The sequence below is a fragment of the Ornithodoros turicata genome, chromosome 9 (genome assembly GCF_037126465.1).
Source record: "Ornithodoros turicata isolate Travis chromosome 9, ASM3712646v1, whole genome shotgun sequence".
NCBI lineage: Eukaryota > Metazoa > Arthropoda > Arachnida > Ixodida > Argasidae > Ornithodoros > Ornithodoros turicata.
Window position 1 is genome coordinate 31,473,422 of NC_088209.1, and position 19,156 is coordinate 31,492,577.

General features: G+C 47.3%; 2 protein-coding genes and 1 non-coding gene across 6 annotated transcripts in view; 2 read left to right on the forward strand and 1 right to left on the reverse strand.

The window, feature by feature from the left end:
• Positions 1 to 19,156, reverse strand: part of LOC135368626 (dopamine beta-hydroxylase-like) — a 352,228-nt gene that overhangs the window by 2,539 nt on the left and 330,533 nt on the right. For 3 of the 4 annotated variants that reach the window (XM_064602032.1, XM_064602031.1, XM_064602030.1), the window contains 8 exons: positions 6,203 to 6,349; positions 3,741 to 3,914; positions 3,554 to 3,640; positions 2,955 to 3,134; positions 2,238 to 2,340; positions 1,987 to 2,153; positions 1,043 to 1,225; positions 914 to 973 (listed from right to left, as the gene is read on the reverse strand). In XM_064602032.1, the coding sequence (XP_064458102.1) occupies positions 914 to 973; positions 1,043 to 1,225; positions 1,987 to 2,153; positions 2,238 to 2,340; positions 2,955 to 3,134; positions 3,554 to 3,640; positions 3,741 to 3,914; positions 6,203 to 6,349 (1,101 nt within the window). Of the gene's footprint in view, positions 1 to 913; positions 974 to 1,042; positions 1,226 to 1,986; positions 2,154 to 2,237; positions 2,341 to 2,954; positions 3,135 to 3,553; positions 3,641 to 3,740; positions 3,915 to 6,202; positions 6,350 to 12,115; positions 12,515 to 19,156 lie in introns of those variants that run through there. The other variant, XM_064602033.1, reaches the window with a different exon arrangement.
• Trnak-cuu (transfer RNA lysine (anticodon CUU)) lies at positions 5,668 to 5,740 on the forward strand. The gene has a single exon. It is a non-coding gene; the product is annotated as a tRNA-Lys (tRNA).
• LOC135368624 (endothelin-converting enzyme 2-like) lies at positions 15,440 to 18,865 on the forward strand. The gene is made up of 3 exons (XM_064602028.1): positions 15,440 to 15,526; positions 15,604 to 15,679; positions 16,511 to 18,865. Exons 2-3 carry the CDS (start codon positions 15,666 to 15,668, stop codon positions 18,588 to 18,590), a joined length of 2,094 nt encoding a protein of 697 aa, XP_064458098.1. The 5' UTR covers positions 15,440 to 15,526; positions 15,604 to 15,665; the 3' UTR covers positions 18,591 to 18,865.

The window sequence follows — 19,156 nt, forward strand, 5'->3', positions numbered from 1 at the left end:
TATGCTACATTCATCATGAATGTTTCTCTCTGCTCTCAAAACCTCCGATTATTATTTTTTAGCTACGATTTAGCAGTGACTGGATGTAGTGTTACTGTCCAGTTGCAGAGCGCGTTTTCTCGGCGGCACCCCGACGTCGGAACACCCATTCTCAGTTCAATGGCGAAGAACAAAAGAAATGCAGTTTCCCTCGAACAACAGCGGAGGCCACGCTGAACAAAAGCAACGCGGCCGATTGTCTAATACGTATATTGTGCGCAACTGCACGGGCCGCATTCTTAGACCCAAACCCAGCCTTCCGTTGATTTACCAGCTCGGGCCCGGCCCAAGCCCGAGAAATTTATAGGCTACCCGGCCCAGTGTTGCGGGCCGTAAAAGTTGACGGTGGCTAAATAACAGAGGGGCAACACAGGCTCGAGCCCGACTTAGGCAGGGCCCGGGCCCATAATGGTCAAACTCGAGCCCAGCTCAGGCCCACAAAATCAAGGGTATACCCGGCCAGGTATACCCAGGTAAGCAGGATTTCTTCCTCGCCCTCCGACATGCCAAGCCAAAGCCGCAACGGAGAATACACGTGCGCGAAACCGCATATCTCGTTGTCATGGCTTAAGAGAGAGAGAGAGAGAGAGAGACGACGCTTGCGTAGGAGACTGCGCTTATGTTCTCTCCCACGCCCTCTGCTGTTCCTCGCCTCCTCACCCTCTCTGTACCTGGAAATGGAATAGCTGCCGGAACGGTTACCCGTGTGCCGTCGAGAAAACGCACCATACGGCGTTCAGCGCCACAAACAGAAACCTGTAGCAATACCAGAAACAACAGACTTCCTTGCCTTCAGGAAATATAAACCTAAAACGATCCGTTACCGTTCCCAGGCATGGAGGGAGAAAGTGTACCAACAACGAGTAGACATTACCAATGTAACGTTTTCCCTGTCCATGGTCTCGTAGCTGCAAGTAATGTATAAAGCATCTCCCTGAAACGAACGGCAAGCACGTTGTTAGACTCCGTATAGGCGGGTAGGATAGTAATTAAACGTGCTTACTGGTAAAACTTGGACCCTGTTTTTGAGCAGACGAATCTCCTGAAAATGTGTGCTGAAGTGATCGTCCCTCGCCACCTCGGGCAGCTCAGCTCCCTCTCGTACGTGCTTCACCCATATTCTCCGCCCCGTCAGATGCGTATGCAGTTGCGCTGCCACAAATGTTATTCCGGTCGCTGGAAGCCCCTAAGTGAATACGTTCTACGTGAATACGGGTGGTGCAGATGTAATGTAACAAAAGTTTCACGGTGAGCTATAATAGGGAGTTTTAGTAGATATGAAGTAACCTACGAAAACGGCACGATAAAGGGAGCCCTCAAATAAAATATCAAACTTGACGTCAGTCACTTGGAACGGCGATTAGCCTATCGTCCTTCAGGAACCGTTTCCGAAACCCATCAGTTACCTTCCGATCTACTGAAACTCACTAACAGAGACTTAGTCGCGGCATGCGCAATCGCCCTACGTGCGCGAAGGAATTGCGTGGCCATACTGCGCACACGAATAAATGCAAAGCCACGTTCGGCGTGTGCACCCGCTATTTCCTTGCGCACAAAACGCGATGACGTACGCGTTATAGTAAAACTCTCCAACGACTGGCAAGCCGATCGTTATTGCGCACGTCGTCTGCTTCGCTGATGACTCCCTTTCTCAAATTGAATTGAATTTCAACACCTAGTGATGCTTCGCTTTTTTACTTTTTACCCGAGTAGAAGCATATGGACACGGAAGGCTGAATTCTCGAACACACACACACACAAAGAAAAAAAAAAGAAAGAAAAGCAATGACTTTTCAGAAGCGCGCGCGCGCAATCACTTGCTCTCGACCAGTCTTCTGCCTGTTGCCGAAACCAGAGGCCATGTACAGTGCTGGACAAAATTTTACGGAACACGCTCCGGCGCATTCCTTCCCCACCCAGAAAAAAGTAGATGACGGTGGCGCTTACAGTTCTGGTGCACTCTGAAACGCAGTATCCCGTGAGCTCAAACGCAGGCTGCCTTGGCGGAATGACCATCTTGTCCGTGTATTCCAGTCCCACTTCGAGGATTCCAACGTCGTTTGGCCGCAGGTCGCTTGTGTAGTACAGCGTGATCCCAGAGCTGTCCACATAATCTGACCGTACAGAAAAGTAACGTATATACAAGTACGTATAATGCACAGATATATGTACGAGGATTTCCAGTATATGGCCCTTACCGTCCCTCTCTTCGGGGTTATTGTAATGTACTTCCAGCATGGCGTATAAGGAGTAATCCGACCCACCCACTGGTAAGCCGGCTTCTTCGGGATAAGCAAGTGGCTGCAAGAAACACTTTTTTTTTTTAAATTCAATACATGTTACGCTTTACCACGGTGGCTTTACACTTGTCGAACGGTTATCCAATACCTGGAACCAAACTGGTGATCTCGATTTATGTGAGGAACTGCAAAAAATAAGCACTACACGCAAGCTGGACAAGCGCTTCTACATGAAGATCAGTACACATCTAGTTCAATCAACTGCAACAACATAAATGCTGGAAGAAAAACCTTCGAGACAGAGGAACACAGAACAACAAACACTACGGGACACTGTTGTTCTGTGTTGCGTGTTCCCCTGTCTCGGTTTTTCTTCCATCATGTATAACCAGCTCGCCTGCGTCCTACGTCGTATTCCATCACAAATGCAACCAGTATTTGCTCTCCCCCTGTTATATTTGTTCAGGAAGTTCCCTTCGCCGCACTAGCAGTGATAGTGCGGTGAAGTGTGATTTACAGGCAAATATTGAATCGCAACCGTCATGCTTCACATCACACGTCCGAATACAAGCTAGGCGCTGTTTTGAGTATTTTGTAGCAACAATACAACACCGGCTCGCAAATGCAAAAGCGAGACAAAATATCAAACCGCGAGGTAACGTGTTAAAAAAATACCGGTGCTCCCATAGCCCAAGCAGCGATGACCCGCTTGCAGTTTTCGAGGATCTTGGGTTTCTTCGGGTGGTAGCAGTTGTCGTTCCATTCTGGGAGGTCCTCACCCACTGGAACCTCGCAATGGAAAAGTTCCATATGGTGTACTACGGCTTCGCTGCCTTTCTGGATATTTGCTTCGTACTGGAAAGTGCAGAAAATACATGATGTTTCCTAGTGAGTGTGGTAGGGGTGCCGTTTATTTCGAACAGTACACACAAACAAAAAAGAAACGCGATAGATTGCACCATGCGATGCTGTAGTCAATGTGGGGCGAGAACAGTACGTATTTCAGCACGGTATAACATAGCCAACATTTGGATGTATGGACACTGTAGCATTTCGCGATCGATATTCTATGTTAGTAGTTCGTCTCTGCAACTGTCATATTCTCTCCCATATTAACCGATACTTTTCGATAAACATCGTGATAACAAGTGACAAATATGAACAACAACAATCAAATGGGATAGTATATGGAATGCACAAGACCTACATCCTTGACTGCTCACAAGACTCGAAGACTTCGAGGCTCTAAAGAAAGGGAGGACATAACCTCTTACTCGAATAATGTGTTTGCTGTAGCGAAAATCGTAAGGCAGCTTCTGAAGCGAACACCAGTACGTCGTTTCCACTGCCGGAACAGCCACCTGTAAAAATGTGGAAGCACGAACGTGATTGTGATTGGTGGACTCTTAGCTACGTCACGTCTGTTAAAACCAATCAGGCTTTGGCACAGCCCTCACATACCTTATCGTTGAGGAAATTAATGACGCGGGTGTCTTCGGGAAAAGGTGGGAGGTCATCCATGATCTTGAGCAACTGGGCGCGTTGGAAGCCGTGTTCACTGTGGATCAGCTTCAACCCGTCCAGGCGACGCAGTGGACCTCGCCCTGAGGCATACACTACGTGCACCGTGCCGTCCTGCGGGTCGTTTTTCCTTTAATTATTTTATTATTCGCTCATCCTCGTTGTTATTTTATGTGTGTCTAAAATTTGAGCCTCTGATCTGATTGTTATTCTCGTTCGTTACACAAAGAAATGAAGTAGAAGAGATTGTTCTCGCATTGCCGTTTCGTCGGAGATCCCTCTATGCCTCTCCCTCATTGTAACTCGCAAGGAACGAGATGTGGAACAACATAAACGGGAGAACTAGAACAACAGCAACAACAAAAAAGGACAAATAATAATCCATCATCATCATCATCGTCTTTCTTTCCCCTTTTGTTAGTTCATCCTTTTTTAAATTCTTTTCTTTTAATTTTCCTGCGGAATCGCTAGGCAACACACCGTTTGGCTTACCGTTCCTCCTTTCCCCCTGTTCTGTTCTAATAAATATCCCCCCCCCCCCCCAGGCTTGTGCTTCTGGTTTGGCGTTTTTGTCTTTGAATACATATCGACGAGTAATGTATGGAGATGGAAACATATCCTTGAGTTTGATTCCTTAATAAACGTATCAGCCCCCCCCCCCCCCCTCTCCTTGAATTTGAGGAAGCAAGGGGACGGAGCTATATGTTGCGCTCTCCTACTGTGTTCATCGAGCAGTATACAGGGTGGTCCACCAACCATGATAGAAATTCATAGCAAAAAACGTAAGCCCCAGAGAGACATGCGGTGAAGGGATTTTTTTTCTGCAAATAACTTTTGCCACATATTGGTAACATTTTTATTTCATTTCAATTGACGGAAAGTTAATTTCTCGAATTGAACTCCGAAATTTCCCAAGGCAAGGCAAGGCAAGTTTTCTTTGCGGAAATGGTTCCCGGTGGTCATTTTACTCAGTATAGCACGTAATCACACTCGTAATGTAATGGCAATTGCCGAAATGAATTCGGAGAAAATCCGTGGAAATTAGCCCTTGCCTCCGCCTCTTTTTTGACGGCTCGTAGTTTGAGCGCAAAGCTGCGAAGGAAGGAGGTTGCATTGACACGCCACACGAGGGGGGAAAGAGCCTTACCCACGCAACAAACACGCGCGGTGAGTACGGGAATCAGAGCTATCTTATAAAAAATGAGGTTACAAGACGGCTTGTAACCCTTTCCCCCTCGTGTGGCGTGTCAATGTAACCTCTTTTCTTCGCAGCTTTGCGCTCAAACTACGAGCCGTCAAAAAAGAGGCGGAGCCAAGGGCTCATTTCCACGGATTTTCGGCGAATTTATTTCGGCAATTGCCATTGCATTACGAGTGGGATTATGTGCTGTACTGAGTAAAATGGCCACGGGAAACCAACTTCGGAGTTCAATTCAAGAAATTAACTTTGCGTCTAATTGAAATGAAATAAAAATGTTACCAATATGTGGCAGAAAAGAAAAAAAAAATCCGGGGCCTACGTTTTTTACTATGAATTTCTATCATGGTTGGTGGACCACCCTGTATGTGTGTTTATTATTTATTTTAGTTACTTGTCACACTACAGCGACTTTCTTTGTGTTGTCCTCCAGGCTGTTTTTGTACCAGATGAATTGGAACAACGCCAAGACACGATAGCAAAGTAACCACCCTATGACATGCTAAAAATAAGAGGATTACCTGCGTAACATGGTCATGTGTTGTCTCCAGTAATGATACTGATGAAAATTGTGATCTCCAGTAATGATACTGCATTACACGTGAGATGCAAGCGTTATAGTAAGCCACTTACAGGAGGAGGAAAGGCGGCGTATCGGTGTAGCACGCAGCCCGGCTAGCTCAGTCGGTAGAGCACGAGACTCTTAATCTCGGGGTCGTGGGTTCGAGCCCCACGTTGGGCGAATGTTTTTTTTTTACTCTGTCGTCCACCACCCCGCTTTTCTACCAGGCGAATTGAATCGAAGCCACCGAGAAGTAAAAAAATAAAATAAAAATATATAAACAATAAAGCGAAAGAGACCTGTACATTTATAACGGATTCTCCGGGGCTCCGAACTAATGCTGGTGTAAGGAATATGGAATTAGCCGGAAGATGATATGCTGACATATTTTTTCGAAAGCCAGTTCGAGCTGCACGTCTAGTGGGCTTCTTTTTTAATGCATAATGTAAAACCCCGAGACTAGGGAACACGAAAGGACAGACAATATTTCACCTTTCCCTTCAAATAGTATATTATTTTTTTTTTCCTCTCGTATATGTAATCGTTCATACCGCTCAAGGTTTTGTACCGGACGTGTAGAGGTGAATAAGACGTCGAAAACATTGACTAACATTACAGCACAGTGGTAATACGGGGGAATACCTCTATGACGTAATCTTGAGGGTCACACGTGTCAAATTTGCGCGTGAAGAGAAAGCGGATGACGGATCCCCGCCGCCTGAGGCTTCCCAGCGTGCAATCGTTGTGTTCGTCTACAGACAAGAATCCACCGTCGTCCGTCCACGTATCCTGCAAGACATATCAACAGATTTTGTTTGTAGAGCTCGATTAACGTAGCAAGAAAACGAAACACTCATTTTTATTGCATGGTGAATTAGCAACTCTGTCAGCTTAACCGTTGCCTGGAGCTGTGCTTAGGCTATGTGGGCAAATGACAGCTTTTTACCTTTACCGGCATACACCTGCAGGGTCGATGCCTGGGGCGAATTAGCGCCGACGGCAGCTCGTGACACGAATTTGGCATTTCCATTTCCTCTTGTTCCGGAGCGTTAGGTTTTTATTTCTGTCTCCTTGCTCTGTTTATAGCTCTACAGTCAGACAAGTTTCATATTTTTTTTTTAATAATTGTCTTGCAGGAAATATGACCACATAATTCACTGTTGAGCGACTATGCTACTTTCTTACTGGGCTACTTTTCTCGATGGAATGTGGAGTTATAATTCAGATTAGATTAATTAATTTAGATTTTAATTGTGGAGTTAATTTGTACGTTTATATAGGCTTCGATTTTTGTTTCGAGTCATAAGTGTTAATTGAAAACACCACATTCGACGAAAAGGTAGCATCTCAATGAGTGCCATACTTAGAAAACTGTGCAGTGTGTAGCATCTCTACAGAGGCTAGCGTGTTGGGATACTTGTTCGTGCGCGACGAAAAAGACCGTTCAACAGGGCTTGCCCTCTCAGTCCTCACATCAGTGTGTGAGCTGTAAATATCATTGTATAATAATGAAAATCTGAAAAGCCGCCTAGATTTTCACTAATGCAGGAGGCGTTATGTCTTAATGCGACCACTCTCGTAACGCAGATGCACAACTTAAACATGAAGTACTTCGGCGAGAGCCGAAGATGTGGTCTACCAACGGTATGCAGTGGATAAAATCTGTATCACCCGCGGGGTACCTCAGGGTATACACGGAGCCTCGCGAGCTACTTGCGGGTCACCAGCAGGCTAGAAATCTGTTAGTCAAATAGTCTGCTACAAATCTGTTGCTCTCTTTTACTGATAGCACAGTGTATTCTCTCTTGAGACCAATCCACGCTGTAATGCTACGATGCATTACACTGCAATGTTGCGAATGCGCGCACACCATTCAGGTGTGCGCTGTACACATTATTTCACCGACATGTTGTGAAATAATGGTGCATGGGTACCGCCCCAAATACCGCTTCCTCGTTTTTATCGCAGTGTCTCCTGTTAGACTCTTCAGTCGGTTGATACCGTCTACCTCGCAGACACAACGGTACGATACACCGGTAAACAGTGCCTACGGTTGCCCCCCCTACCCCCGTCGTTTTCAAACTTAATTGGACCAGTTCTTACCACAGGCTACGTGGATGACGAAATACTCTTATGACTTATGTTGACATTTATCCGAGTTTTGCTTATCCAGATTCCACGCCATCGGACATGGAAGATCGGGACGGATTTCGATCCATGCAATTTGCCTTCATTTATCCGGGGTTCAGGATCCGGATCCCAATTTTTTTATGAACCGCTTTCATTATCCGGTGTTTAGTGAGAGGCGATGTGCGGCCTACATTTCGTCTGGGTGCACGCTTGAGGAACTTTCTCATTTCCCATTGTACCACGCATTGACCAGTCCAGTCCACTGCAAACGATCCCCTAAGTGCTGAAAGCTGTTCGCTTGCAGAGCTGCGTTCTCTAATGCGAAAAGCACAGTTGTCTCCCGACGTAAAGCAACGAAATAGTATTATTGTTATCTAATGCGGAAGCCAAGTTCGACATCTGCGGACGTTAGCGCTGACCGGTTTTGATGGCGCACAGCTTCGCCGCGGTTGGGGATGAAGATGAAGACGACGATCAGCTTCCGCTGATGACCAGCATCAATCCGACGACAGTGAAGAACCCAGTGCCGTCACTCTTGAGAATGCACGAAGTATACAGAGAACGGTGTCGGCATTCTTTTAGCAAACAAATAATGTTGCTCCAGTTAACGTCACCAGTGAGAGCTTACAGGAGCCGAATTTTGCGCGAATGGCGACGGAAAGTTTCCTGTGTCCTCCGACATAAACACAGCAAGTGTTTGTCGACAACTGATGGCTCGTCTGATACCGATTTTTCGGTAGAAAAAAAGAAAAAAAACACTAACTGCAGGGGTCTTGCTGACAGAAAAAAAAGAAAAAGAAAAGAAAACAGTATGACACACGCATGTATCGTACCACCGGATTTCAACCCGAATTACATTTAAAAATAGCACCCGAGTTTTCGCACCCGAATCCGGGAAAGGAGGCATTCCACCCGAAGAAGGCAGCGCGTCGTCCTATGCGTGTCGAATGAAATAGAAGAAAGAAACACAACACACGACACCCGTAGCGACACACTGTGGGACATCTCACAAAAGCGCGGCGGACGAGCTCGTTTTATCGCTCCGCAAACGGCTCCGTAAAAATTAATCACGCGGGTACGGAAGACAACACACCTCGAACGCACAATATGATGGCTGAGGAAGACGGCATACCACGGAAGACGAGGGAGATCCAAAATTATGGTCGTTTATTAATATCACACCCGGCAGAAAAAAGCGTAAAAGAATAGATAAGGGCCTACGTCGTAAGCCTTTTATTGAAAAGGGGGACCCATCTGAACACGAATGACTGCAATAAGGCCACCACGTAAAGAGAGCGAGAGCGAGAGAGACATCTCATCTCATTTCCTCACAATGCTCGGCGCTTATTATGAGCCCGAAGGAATCTGAAAGACGATCAGATATAAACCTTCTTTCTGGTCTTCACTTCCTTCCTGACAGTAAATGTAAATGTTCTTCATTTCCATCATGTGCTGCTACAGTTTTTTTTTTCTTTTCTCGAATGATATTATCACAGACGGTTTGATCGAGACAATGTTCAGTGCAAAGGGGAAGAAAGGTCCTGAACACTGGCGATGCCACTTAATTTGTTTTGAGTACTTTCGCGCTTTCTTTCCTTTCTTTTTTTTTTTTTTTTTGATAGAAGCTTCCCCAGAAGTGTTCTTGTTACATATTGAGGCTGCGGTCCATTCCTCCACTGAAAACGGTCATGTCCTTAGCATGGCAATTAAGATCGTCATCGCTGTCGCCACCGAAATTCACTCAGGTCTTGTCTAGTAGAGATTCTAGATTATCAGTGTCGTGTTATCAACCCATACTGCTAGAAGCAAGCGCATAAAATGTTTTGGCGTATATATTCCGCCGAATGAGATCACCTGCAGCGGGAGGCCCCTGGGGGATGTCGTACTTCATAAATTTGTAACAACCACGAAAGCCCGCCTTGTTATGCTCGCTGTCGCCAAATCTCGTTGTTTACGTCTTTAAATTAAACAGCACGTACGAACGTGTCATGAATTTTGTTTTTGTAGTAATACGGTATGCAGTCCATAATGAAGGTGCCTGAGCTATGTAGCCACCTCTTCTACTTTGGCTACAGAAAGCGCTTTCATTGAAACGATGTGCAGTAATGTAAATTAAACTCGCATTCTGCATTCTCGCCTTTTTGAAGTGAATCCCTCTCCTTGTGTACCACCGATGTTGGCATAAATGTTCCACTCAAAAAAGAGTGTAAACAGGGTGCAAAAAGATGCTCAGAGGTGAACTCCTGCGGATGCTGTCGTGTACAAACTTTTGTTCCGTGTTGGCGCCGCGTAGCAACTGTAGCTATGAGCGGCGTACGGACGTGGACAGATGGATAGAGGACAGCAGGAAGGAGTGGGGGACAGCGGGGTTAGTATGCGTCCTGGGCCTACTTCAGGGGGACTGTGCCAACATTCGTCTGGAAAGTCTTCGGAAAACTCAGGGAAAACCTGAAGACAGCACAGCCGGTGACAGGATTCGAACCCGTGTCACCTCCCAGTCTCGGCGTGGAAGGCGAAGGCATCCAAACCACTATGCCACGGGAGCTGGTACATCACAAAATTTGCATGATGGCTTGCGTTATGCTGACAAATGTTTATTGAACACACACACACACACACACAAAGGTGAATAAAAGCGATGTCTCATGTCTTGATTAAAGCTGAATGGTGTTGCTGAAGGACACAGAATGACGACAGAAGATATATTAAATGAATAATGTTCTGCAGTACGTTCTCAACACTACGACGTAAGGAACCAGGAGCATTGAGGAGAAACAGAGGCATTGGTCATTAGGGAGTTTTAGAGAATCGTAAGCTCCATCCAATTCCAACTCCGTGTCGCTGTCAGTCAATCAGATATCAGTGACGTGACGGCAGCCACTCCAACAGAATGAGGCGGTTGGCTTATCATGTTATCGGAAACGTTATCGTGGAACTTCTACGTTCTCCTAAACTTGTTCCGACACCTCTCCGACACGATCGGCCTGGTAATGGATCGTGACACGAGGGTACCACGATTCGGAATAGAATACAATTTTGTGGTCATATATGTGGGACGTCACTGCGCATGCCCAGGACCCAATTTGTGTCTTGGGGAGCGCACGCAATTTTTCGCAAATAGAGTGGGTACCCATACTCGCCCCAAAGTGAAATTGCGTCGCCCTTGCATGCCGCGTGACCTTGCGAGAGAGCTAGAGACACGGAAAAGTGGTAAAAGAAACGCACGTCGTTTAGCGTAACATAAATTCAACAACGATATTCGGAACCAAAGCTCGTATTTTCAAAATTAAATTAATTTCGTACACAAAATCAATACTGTGGCTACCGCTTGCCAATGCGGTTGTGGTTTGGGTTCGTTGTGGGCTCGCATCACGTTGCGGGTATCGCTACGTGCTACCTTCTCTCTCTCTCTCTTAGGAGCGAAACCCGCAACGTAACACGACGCAAACGAAGACAATGCGAGACAGTTTTAATATACGAGCCCACTGAGTGATTGAATATGATATTACGTATATGATATGAAGCCAGCGGAGCCTTTATTCATGGCCTCTGAGACAGGGCCGACGTCTACGGTGGGGCAGGGGGGAATCCCCCCCACCCCAGACGTCCGCCGAGGGGGCGCAAAACTCACGGCCGGACGTCTGGGAGTTCACGGTGTTTGGCGTCCCACAAACCGATAACAGTAGTCTATCGTCTGTAAAGCTCTGTTGCATTGCTAGCCGGTCACCAGTGTGGTCTGTGCAAGGCATGTTGTATTAACGCATCCTGTACAAGCCTATCCTTTCAATAGAATATATATATCAAAGGTTCCATGGGTACTTTATGGTGCGCTTTTCATTCATTTCGTTGTGCACATTTTCGCTTCGGGCCGTCATGCGCTTTAACCCACGGAACGCACGGCAAAAGAAGTTGTGTGTTACGGGCGGGGGGGGGGGGGGGCAAATCTCGGAGTGTGCCCCCAGGACCAAAAAGTAGACTAAAAATTACTCCCCTTAGTGAGCGAAATGCGGTTAGGTAGAGACATAGCTCAGGAAAAGCTTATTTTCCCTCCAAACGTTTGTCATCCTGTATTGAACAGTGTATATGTGACCTGGCCGAGATGCACGAGCTGTGTGTCAAGCGCTCGCATCTTTAAGACAAACCGCGTTAAAGATCGTATTTTACGACGTCATGACATCTGTCTCGCAAAACCCTCCCCTGGGACTTTTGGTTTGCATATAATCGGATCGACTGATTGATGGATTGATCTCGCGACGTCGCTTGAACGCCATTCTTGAGGAGCCGCCCGGAAACCGCGCAACTCGTACCGTCATCCTTGCTTCCACCGTAAAAAAAACAAAAGAATCTTACGGACTATGTCACGTGAACACAGCACTATTCTCCCAAGACCCGTATTAACACGTTCAAGAAAACAAAAAGTCTTACCTCGAGGTGGGGTTTCCCGCGTTTGTCAGCCCACAAAACACACAAATCAGCATTCGTTATATTCCCTCTGTCAGAGAATCCCACCGCGAACCAATCCGTCGGCTGCAGCTCCAACTTAAGCTCCACAGTTAGGAGCTCGGTGTCGTAATCCACAGTCCAGAACATCTTAAACAAGCTGCTAGGATCTAGCACAAGTTCAAAGTAGCGAGGATTTCCACCCGATGCGCCGAGCGGTAGTCCAAAGGCTGCGAAGACGGCCACAACGCAGATCCCGTGCATGGCCATGCCGTGCTGTCTTCTGGTCCGCAGCGCGGCTCAGTCCGCTTGGATATTGGAGGTGAAATCTTCTTATAGGGGATAGACATAAATAATCAACGAGTCTGGGGGACACCGAGGGATCACAGGACCTGGGAAGGGGTCGGAAAGGGACACCAGAGGTGCCAATCAATGGTGTAGTGGGCGGGGCTTTAGAGCCTTTAGCAGCCAACGGGGCCACGGTGCTGTCAAGAATGCCGTATTGTCTGGTGCTGGCCCTTTTTGATGTTTGTATGCCTTTTTTGAGAGGGAGCGAAGGGAGCCAGAAACTCATAACGCCCCGACCTGTACGAGTTATGAATGGTACGTAATATGCGAGTTGGAGCGGAGCTGCGAGGGGGAAAAGAAGAAAGGGAAAGTCAACATTCTCGAGTTAATCGTATATGATGACGCGTCAAAAAAAGAGATATAGAAAGCGGAGGGGAGGTGTACGACAACGATGAAGTTGACCTTGACGGTGGTGGTGATGGTGCTGGTGAAAGGGCTTGGCGTTGTCGGCCTCACAGAGGTGGGCAACGTCACGACTGACGCCCTGGGGGAATGCGCGTCCTGGGCCGACTTCTAAGGGAACTGTGCTGACATATGTCTGAAAGCGTCTGAGGGAAACCCAGAAAAAACCCCAGACAGCACAGCCGGCACCGGGATTCGAACCCGGCTACCTTCCAGTCTCGACGTGGCATGGCCAGCACGCTAACCCTGACGGTATAGTCACCTTGGAGGTTCCAACTTAGTGTCGCGTACGCCAGCCAGTAACAATATCAATTACTAGACAAAGTAGAAGGTTTTCGAGTTTGAGTTTGATTATAGAAAAAAAAAGCCAGGAAGATATTGAATTAGTCATCTGACGAGTTCTGGTACTCCCACAAAGGAAATGAAATGAATGAAAGGAGAAAGAACACTGTAAAGATGAAAAGGTATAAATAGAAAGACATCACCCCTCCAAGTCACCGAACTGTACGTGCACATGACTGTACGTGACAGGCTACATCCCCTAGAAGTGAACTGACTTGCAAGAAACTAACAGGAACGGGGAACTCGACGACACATGCCTAGAATGCGGTCCTAAAATACAGATTCCATATCACTGCTCACTATGAGGTTGACAAGCGCTGGTAACGCCGCGTCTCTCTTCTTGGGTTCCCATATGGAAGGTATCAAACATTTAGTGCACCAAGCTCAGTAGCTATAAGATGATCGCCTTCCACCGGCACCTGCTGTGCTTGTCTACGTGTTTTGCCTGGGTCTTCCTCAGGTGCGCTAAGGCAAATATCGGTATAGTTCCCTGTGAAGTCGACCCAAGCGGCACGATTCCCCGAGTAACGAGTCCCCATACTGGGATCGCTCGGCAATAACGCGCCACCAACCAACCAACCAAACGTTTACCGGCCCGGTACTTTGCAAGAACTGGTAAAGCATATAGTATCTATGCACTACATAGAATCCTTTGATATTAACATGCTACGATCCTAGCACGGCTTTTGTGCAAGCGGGCCCTAATCTACAGACAGAAGTAGTGGCACTTAGTAGTAGCACTTACAGACAGACAAGCGAAGCAGTCGTCCCATCGATCAAACCCACACAGGACTGTTATGTTATGCAAAACACTTGTGCAGGACCATTGAAACCAGCGGCATGGCCGAGTAGGTTAAAGCGTCCCATTCGTTGGTGGTAACCAAGGTCGTGCAAAAGACCGGGAGGTGGTGGGTTCGAATCCTACCACCGGCTGTGCTGTCTGAGGTTTTCCCTGGGTTTTCCGAAGACTCTCCAGACGAATGTCGGCACAGTTCCCCCTGAAGTCGGCCCGAGACGCATACTAACCCCCCTGTCCCCCACTCCTTCCTGCTGTCCTCTCTCCGTCTGTCCACATCGGTACGCTGCTCATAGCCACAGTTGCTTCGCGGCGCTAACACGCAATCAAAAAGAAAAGACAATTGAAATTATGAAGCCAGAAAGGGTGGGACCGTCCCTGAACTAGAGCGTTGTTGAGCGCTTTTGAATACGCCCTTAGCGTAACTAAACAGGCAGGATACAGGTTTATAGATTGCGTAAGTGCGCGCATTGAGAAGAACCGCGTTCCATGCCTGGGGTTAATCGCCCGCCTTCCGTTTTGCTGCTTGCATTTATATTTCTTCGTGGGAAGAAGATACGAGCCGGAAGTAAGCACCGGATGCTCGGAAGTGGATACTTTGGTGCATAATAGATTTGGACTCAGATCAAAGACGGGGAACACCGGCTCGCTGATTAATTATTCAGCTTGTTGTTCCTGCACACAAGGAGCTGCGAATAACAGATCTGACTGCCTTCGCTTTCGCCTCAGCTGTTACCACACGACTGGTCATAGTGCTTAAGAACACGATACTCCTCGTTGCCTCGTTAATAATGCTCTCGTTTCTCCTCGCATATGACCTCACTTGCCTCGTTGTCGGCTGACACAGAAAATAATATAGTACAGCTTTGGACAAACGTTTACGGAACACGGGGATGTCACATTTCTCCACTGGAATGACGCCCTATAGGAGCAAACAGGTGCGGAGACACATACCCAAGCAGCACAGTCTTGACTCAAGTCTTGGTTCAATATCGGTCCAATATTGGCAATAGCGGCCCAACACTGGTTCAATCCTGGGCCAATATCGGTCCAATATTGGCAATGGAGACCCAATTACTGGTTCAATCCCGGACCAATATTGGCAATAGAGGCCCAATATTGGTTCAATATTGGCAATAGAGGCCCAATATTGGGCAGAGATGTTGTGCTGGTTGCCTACTGATAGATGGACAGAATAGCTGGTCACCCCGTTTCTTATTCTATCCCTTCCTGATATCTAGCACGGGGCCGCCCCGATGAAGAAATACGCCTGCCGTGTTCCGCGAACTTTTGTCCCAAGCTGTACATATGTCGCTGCGGAACTTCGCAACCTGCCTTGCTTGCTTACGCATGCTTTGAACTTTTTCATACGTATCAGCAACCATGACTGCGGGCAGACGAACGCGCCTAACAAATTCACGTGCAACGGTAGATGCAGTACTCTCGAGGCTTCTTCGAATGAACGCAATATTTCGTCCTTCAGGATAACACACTTCCTTCCAAGAAAGGTGAGTGACAAGCGTCGATGACGCTTGGATATCTGCGTTCGGGGTGTGATGGGCTGGATTTCTCTTCGCCGGTGTAGGAGGCTACGTGAGTCCAGGCTGATGCTAAAGGCCCGATGCTATAGGCAGGACATGCTACAGTATGAGCAGGAGCCGGTAATGACCCTTCTGTTTCCTCCGCTAAGAGACCACTTTAGGTTTCTAGATCTAGATGTCCTGTAGACGTCCATACTTGACAGTTCACGTTGTTCAGAGTCAAGGGAACGAAACAACAATTGCCTAGGCTCTATATTTTGTCTGGAACGGTTAGAGAAAGAATTCAGTGTTAAGAAAATAATGAAACTTTTATCTGGTAAAAAGAGAAAATGAAAAAAATAAATAAAAACATCGGAGTAAAAGCGAACCCTTAGAGACCGACTCAATCATACTGCTGTCCTGGCAAGAATACGACTCTACTGCTGTCAGTCCGCATGAACATTGACAGTAACCACAGTGATTGGTCAAATTCAGCAGTGGCATCCGGGCTCCCGATCTTGAACTCTCACATAGCGGTCCAGTTCAGTTGTGATAAGGTGCGGCACTAAAATCAACCCGCGCATGGGTACTGAGTTAGTCCATAGCGAAACAAGTCCTTGTCGTCGCTGGGGGAACTGTACCGTTCACGGCGGTGAATGCTGTAAAGAGAACATTTCCTTGTACGTGAGGAGCACAGATACAAAGCGATGAGGACGACACAAGACTTGTGTTGACCTCGTCATTTTGTATCTGTGTTCCCCAAAGTCTAGGAACTGTCACGTCTTTCTACAGTACACAAACTCGCTTGCACCATTTTACGCTTCATTTGTTGAGGAGACTGTAAAACCTGTTGTTGAAAGCGCAAATTACATGCTGACGACGAAGTTTTTGTAGTAGGCAGATCAGGTGTAGCCTTGTATAGGTGTATCTTGGGTGGATTACAGTTAACGGAACTTTTGTTGTTTCCAACAGGAAGCTTAATGCTACAGAAGCCTTATCTACATTTTCCGCAGACGATAAAAAAGCCGGCAGTTATTGCTTTCCCCTCGTGGCTGTATTCGCTGTGGTACTGACTGTCTGGGTAACGCTCGGCCTCGTCGCCTTCTACTATGCCAGTCGAGATCGCAAGCAACAACAGGGCCAAGTGTTTTGCTGCCCTGACGTGCTGACCGACCTCGAGACCTTCGTCAATCCCAACCTGGACCCTTGCGATAACTTTTACGAATACACTTGTCGCAGATCGGTGGACGACTCCCTCTTCGGTGGCCTGAATAACGTCTTCGACGACGTGCGCCGGAGAGTCTTGAAGAATATTAGCAACAACGTGTTTGCGAACAAAGTCAAGAGCAAGGCAATGGTTGCTCTGGCGACATTCCATCTGTCCTGCTTGAACCCTATGGTCGATACTCAGGAAGCCGGGAATCAGATGATCCAGGCACTTGGTTGGTTTCACGGCCGCTGGGGCGTCCTGTCGGCTATGCCCAGCGATGAAGACATAGTGTTCCTTACGATGATCCTCTCGCTGAACTACAGGGCGCCTTCGGTGGTTTCCTTCATGGTTGTGAGTGAGGGCTTCTCTAACGCAACCTCTCCCACATCGTCGCGGAGACCATCAATAGACATACGACCGGGTCGAAGTCTCGCAAACAAATTCAGCGATCACCAAGACATCGAAAACTATACTATCAGCACCATGCTGGGCTGGATCAACCGTTACGTCCAAACTCTTAGTTCGCAAAGTGTTCTTGTCAGCGTTGAAAATGTTCTAGCCGTAGAACGCGACTTGGCACTTGACTCGTACACGTGGACTGCCACGAACAAGATAACCACTAGTCAACTGTCTCAACTGTGGCCACCCTTGAAAGCGTTCACCATTATCAACATGATATCTCGATCGTTACCAAAATCTATAAAATATTCCCACCTGGAATCTATTTACACTGCCAGCTTGGATTATATCAGCTCGTTGACCCGTCGTCTTCTCAAGCCAGAGTACCGGCATGTCATTCAGCCGCTACTTCTGATACACGCCTTCGTTCCCATGGTACCAGAGCTGTTTTTGTTTAACTTCCGACACGAAGACAGAAGCAGGGCCATTGACGCCTGTGGGACAGTCTCGCAGAAAGTGAATGCCATATGGGAGATGGCAACGTATGAAACGCTCGAGAATCCCAAAGTGAATACCGATGTTACAAAAATGTTCCTGAACGTCCGGAGCGCACTTGCCGCAAGTGTGAACGGTACCAGCGACATGGAGGAATCGAGCCGCCAAGAAGCTGTTGCGAAAGTGACGAAGGCTCGGATTGTCTTTCCAAACGACACCCTCTATCACTCAGTGGAGATTCCGTTAATGGGGAACAATTTCTTCGTCAATATAATGGGCCTCTTACAGTACCACGAGGAAACTACGGTCAAGCACGCAATCGACTCAAAGTACGACTGGAGCCTGACAGCCGTCAAAAATTCCTTCACCTACTTCGGCATCTACAACGCCATTTCCATCACGCTCTACGGCATGCAGAGACCACTCTATTATTCGAACGCGGAAGACTTCATCAATTACGCCACCCTCGGTGTCCACCTGGCTAGTGCTCTTTTCGAAGCCATTGGATTCTCGGGGAGCAGACTTGACTCCAACGAGGAGCGAAGGGACTGGTGGACGGAAAAGACGCTTTCGGCTATGGAGGCTGAAAAGAAGTGCTACGTAGCACACTACGTCCATCCAGGGAAGGCCTCGGCCGTGGAGTTCGAGGCCTACTACGACACCGTCATAGCCGTCGCACGATCTCTGGAATTGGTCTGGAACATGATGGCAGACAAACTGACTGACAGGACGATAGTGCAACGACCGAAGTGGAACTTGACGCGGAAGCAGCTGTTTTTAATCAGGTTCTGTCAGTCCTGGTGCCGCTACTGGACATCTCCGACCCCGGACGCTTGGCTTTGCAATATACCTCTGCAGCGTCTGCGAGCCTTTGAGTTGGCTTTCGGCTGTCTACCAGGCCAAAACATGACCGGTGGAAAGTCGTGTAATATGATAATCCCAGAATGATGGGCGTTTTATGCCCTGGTGCTTCCCTGCGTGGTACGGTTTGACGTGAAGTGCGTGTATAGTGTGCGGAAATCGTATTTGCAAGTGTGCCAGCGAACGTGATATTGATCTGGACAAGAGCGTTACCTGTACACGCATGAACTGAGTGGAACAGAAATATTAGCATTAGCTGTGTATATAGTACGAACGTAAAACATAAAGAGCCACTTCCTTTCAATAATCTCGCCACGTTTAGTTTCAAAAAACTTAAATAAAATTGTGTTGTGGAAAGAGTTGCAAGGGTTGTGCAACATTACGTTGTGTGCTACTCTCTATGAAAAACAGCTCATTGTCTCCCAGATTCAAATTACTTCCCATTTTAGTTTAAAAGGACGAGCATTCCTCTTATTTGTCTGAGACAGTTCTTCGGAAGAAAGGACCATCATTCAGATTGGTTTGAAGTAACCGCGTAGGCGATCGAAGTCTTGATCGAAGTTGCTGTGGGTTATAAAATTGCATGTAGAGTCAATTGCGCGGTTCTAATAATTTCCGGATTCGGTAGTCTGGATGTTCTGGATTATTTCGCA